At 33.9% G+C, this 2,095-nt stretch overlaps 1 protein-coding gene across 1 annotated transcript; it reads left to right on the forward strand.

Annotated features, from left to right (window-relative positions):
• Positions 1 to 99: 99 nt before the first annotated feature.
• LOC109591735 (uncharacterized) lies at positions 100 to 1,308 on the forward strand. The gene is made up of 2 exons (XM_020007396.1): positions 100 to 186; positions 251 to 1,308. The coding sequence occupies exons 1-2, from the start codon at positions 159 to 161 to the stop codon at positions 1,288 to 1,290; spliced, it is 1,068 nt and encodes a 355-aa protein (XP_019862955.1). The 5' UTR covers positions 100 to 158; the 3' UTR covers positions 1,291 to 1,308.
• Positions 1,309 to 2,095: the final 787 nt, after the last annotated feature.

A 2,095-nucleotide genomic window follows, 5' to 3' on the forward strand; every position in this document is an offset into this window, starting at 1 on the left:
AAGACGTACACAATGCTGTTGCTAATTCTTATCCTACTCCAAATGAAAGGGCTACTCAACTCATCAATTCATTATTAACTATCATACAAATTCATTCTAATCCTAACAGTGTGTTCTCTTCTCTCATTACTTCACTACAGAAAGTAGGAATAAAGAGCATGGCATCTAAAATAATGGAAAATTTAAGTAAGATATACAGTATTAGATATAGCTAAACCATTAATATTTTAATTTAAAAAATCTATAATAGAAATGAAAGGTGGTCATGTTGATCCTAATCTAGAGCAGCAACCATCAGTCAGTAAGGGACCACTTCAACCAGTGGATGTCACTGCACAATCTCACACACCACAACCAACAATCACTGGATCACAATCATCTACTCCTACTACTGTCATTGAGCTCAGTTCAAAGAGTGAAGTTGCTGCCAATATTGGAAATCTTCATTCTTGTTTTGCATCTCTTGATTTCAACATGAGAGGAGAGTTTGAGGATCTGGTTAAAATGGGTAAAGTAAAGCTTCAAGATGTAGCTAGAAGAGCAGCTATTTATTTAAAAGTCCCAGTATCAAGCTTAAAGTTTGGTGACGTTGATGAATTATTTGATTCTCTTCAGCCTCATTATGATTTCTTCAGTTGTGGTGTACTTAAACACTTGACAGACACTTACCTTTCAAATGCACAAACTGAACTAACTCAATACATTGATAGTGTTGATAAATTCTCAGAATCATCACAATTGAAGCACATACGATCAGTTATTGATAAAGAAGTTCCATTTTTAGATTCATTGACCACTAAACCAATTGTTATCAAACTAAATGGACGATGGGACGAAATGACAATCAAGAACTTTAAAAGTGTCCTTCAATATTACTTTGAACCAGAAATCGAAAATCTTTTTAGTTATATTTCGATCAAGAAAGGCTCAGTCATTGTTACACTGTTAATACCAACCTCACTATCACAGTCTCTTATTGATGCCATCAATAACAAAACAAACTCAATGAGTAGATTAGGAATATTAGAAATTGCTGTTGACAATAAAGCGATTCCTATCAGAAGAAAAGACAATAATAATTTTGACGTTTCGCTTCATGAATCAGTTAAAGCTGGTGATAGTTTTGAAGTATCAATGCTACTGCAGTTAGGAGCTGATCCTAACAGTAAAGATGAGAAAGGAAAGAGTGCAGTAGAGATAGCTAAGCATAGAGGGCACACTCAAATAAAAGAAATACTATTAACTGGTGGAGGTGAGTTATTTGATACTAATATTAATACACATACATAATATACCATTAATACAGTAAACCCTCTATTAACAAACACTTTCTATAGTGTACACCTCCTAATGGACAGCACCTAGTGTACCAATTACATTCCTTACTGTATAAAATAACCTCCACATAAAGGACACCTCTGTATAACAGAGACACTTTCACGTCCCATTGTATAAAAGTACCAGTGATTGAGTTTGACATGTAATAAAACTTTATAAAAACAATTAATAAAAACACAATAAAAATTACCAAAAATCATAGTCAGTATAATTGTAAGTTATCATGTAGAATCTTCTGCTCTAAAAAAAGAAAAGAATGAAAAGAGAGAAATATCATTTAAATGCAAAAATTAAAAATAAATATACTATATCCCAACTGAGTTTGACCTAAGAAAAACTGAAATAACTTTTTATAGGAATGTGGGATAAGGATGAAACTTTCACAGGTTCTTAGTCACCCAGTGCCATCACAGGATCTCAGGTCTTGGGTCTCTCAGCCCTTGAAAACCCTGAGAACTGGGTTCTCCCTATAAACCCAATGGCATACCAAAATGAGGTTTTATGGCAATTTGTCTATGTCATAAGTTACATAAGAACATGTAGTCATTTGCCCAAACTGATAATTCTTCTTTTTAAAAGCTAACAGAGCAAGATCTTTTGATAATGATGGCCTTATGAAGACTAGTTGACTCCAGCAGCTATTGTACTGCTTATCAGAACAAACAAAACCCATTTAAACAAGAAGGTGCACTATAAAACCATTCACGCAACGTCATGAAATCACTTCCGTCGATCACAGTATAAAACGAGGTGCCCT

The sequence above is a fragment of the Amphimedon queenslandica genome, unplaced genomic scaffold (genome assembly GCF_000090795.2).
Source record: "Amphimedon queenslandica unplaced genomic scaffold, v1.1 AMPQUscaffold_7385_Cont20663, whole genome shotgun sequence".
NCBI lineage: Eukaryota > Metazoa > Porifera > Demospongiae > Haplosclerida > Niphatidae > Amphimedon > Amphimedon queenslandica.

Excerpts from the sequence above, each read along its gene's own strand:
- LOC109591735 (XM_020007396.1), top strand. The coding sequence starts at position 159 with ATGGCATCTAAAATAATGGAAAATTTAA. Across the intron at positions 187-250 it reads TAAAATAATGGAAAATTTAA|AAATGAAAGGTGGTCATGTT; the intron begins GTAAGATATACA and ends AATCTATAATAG.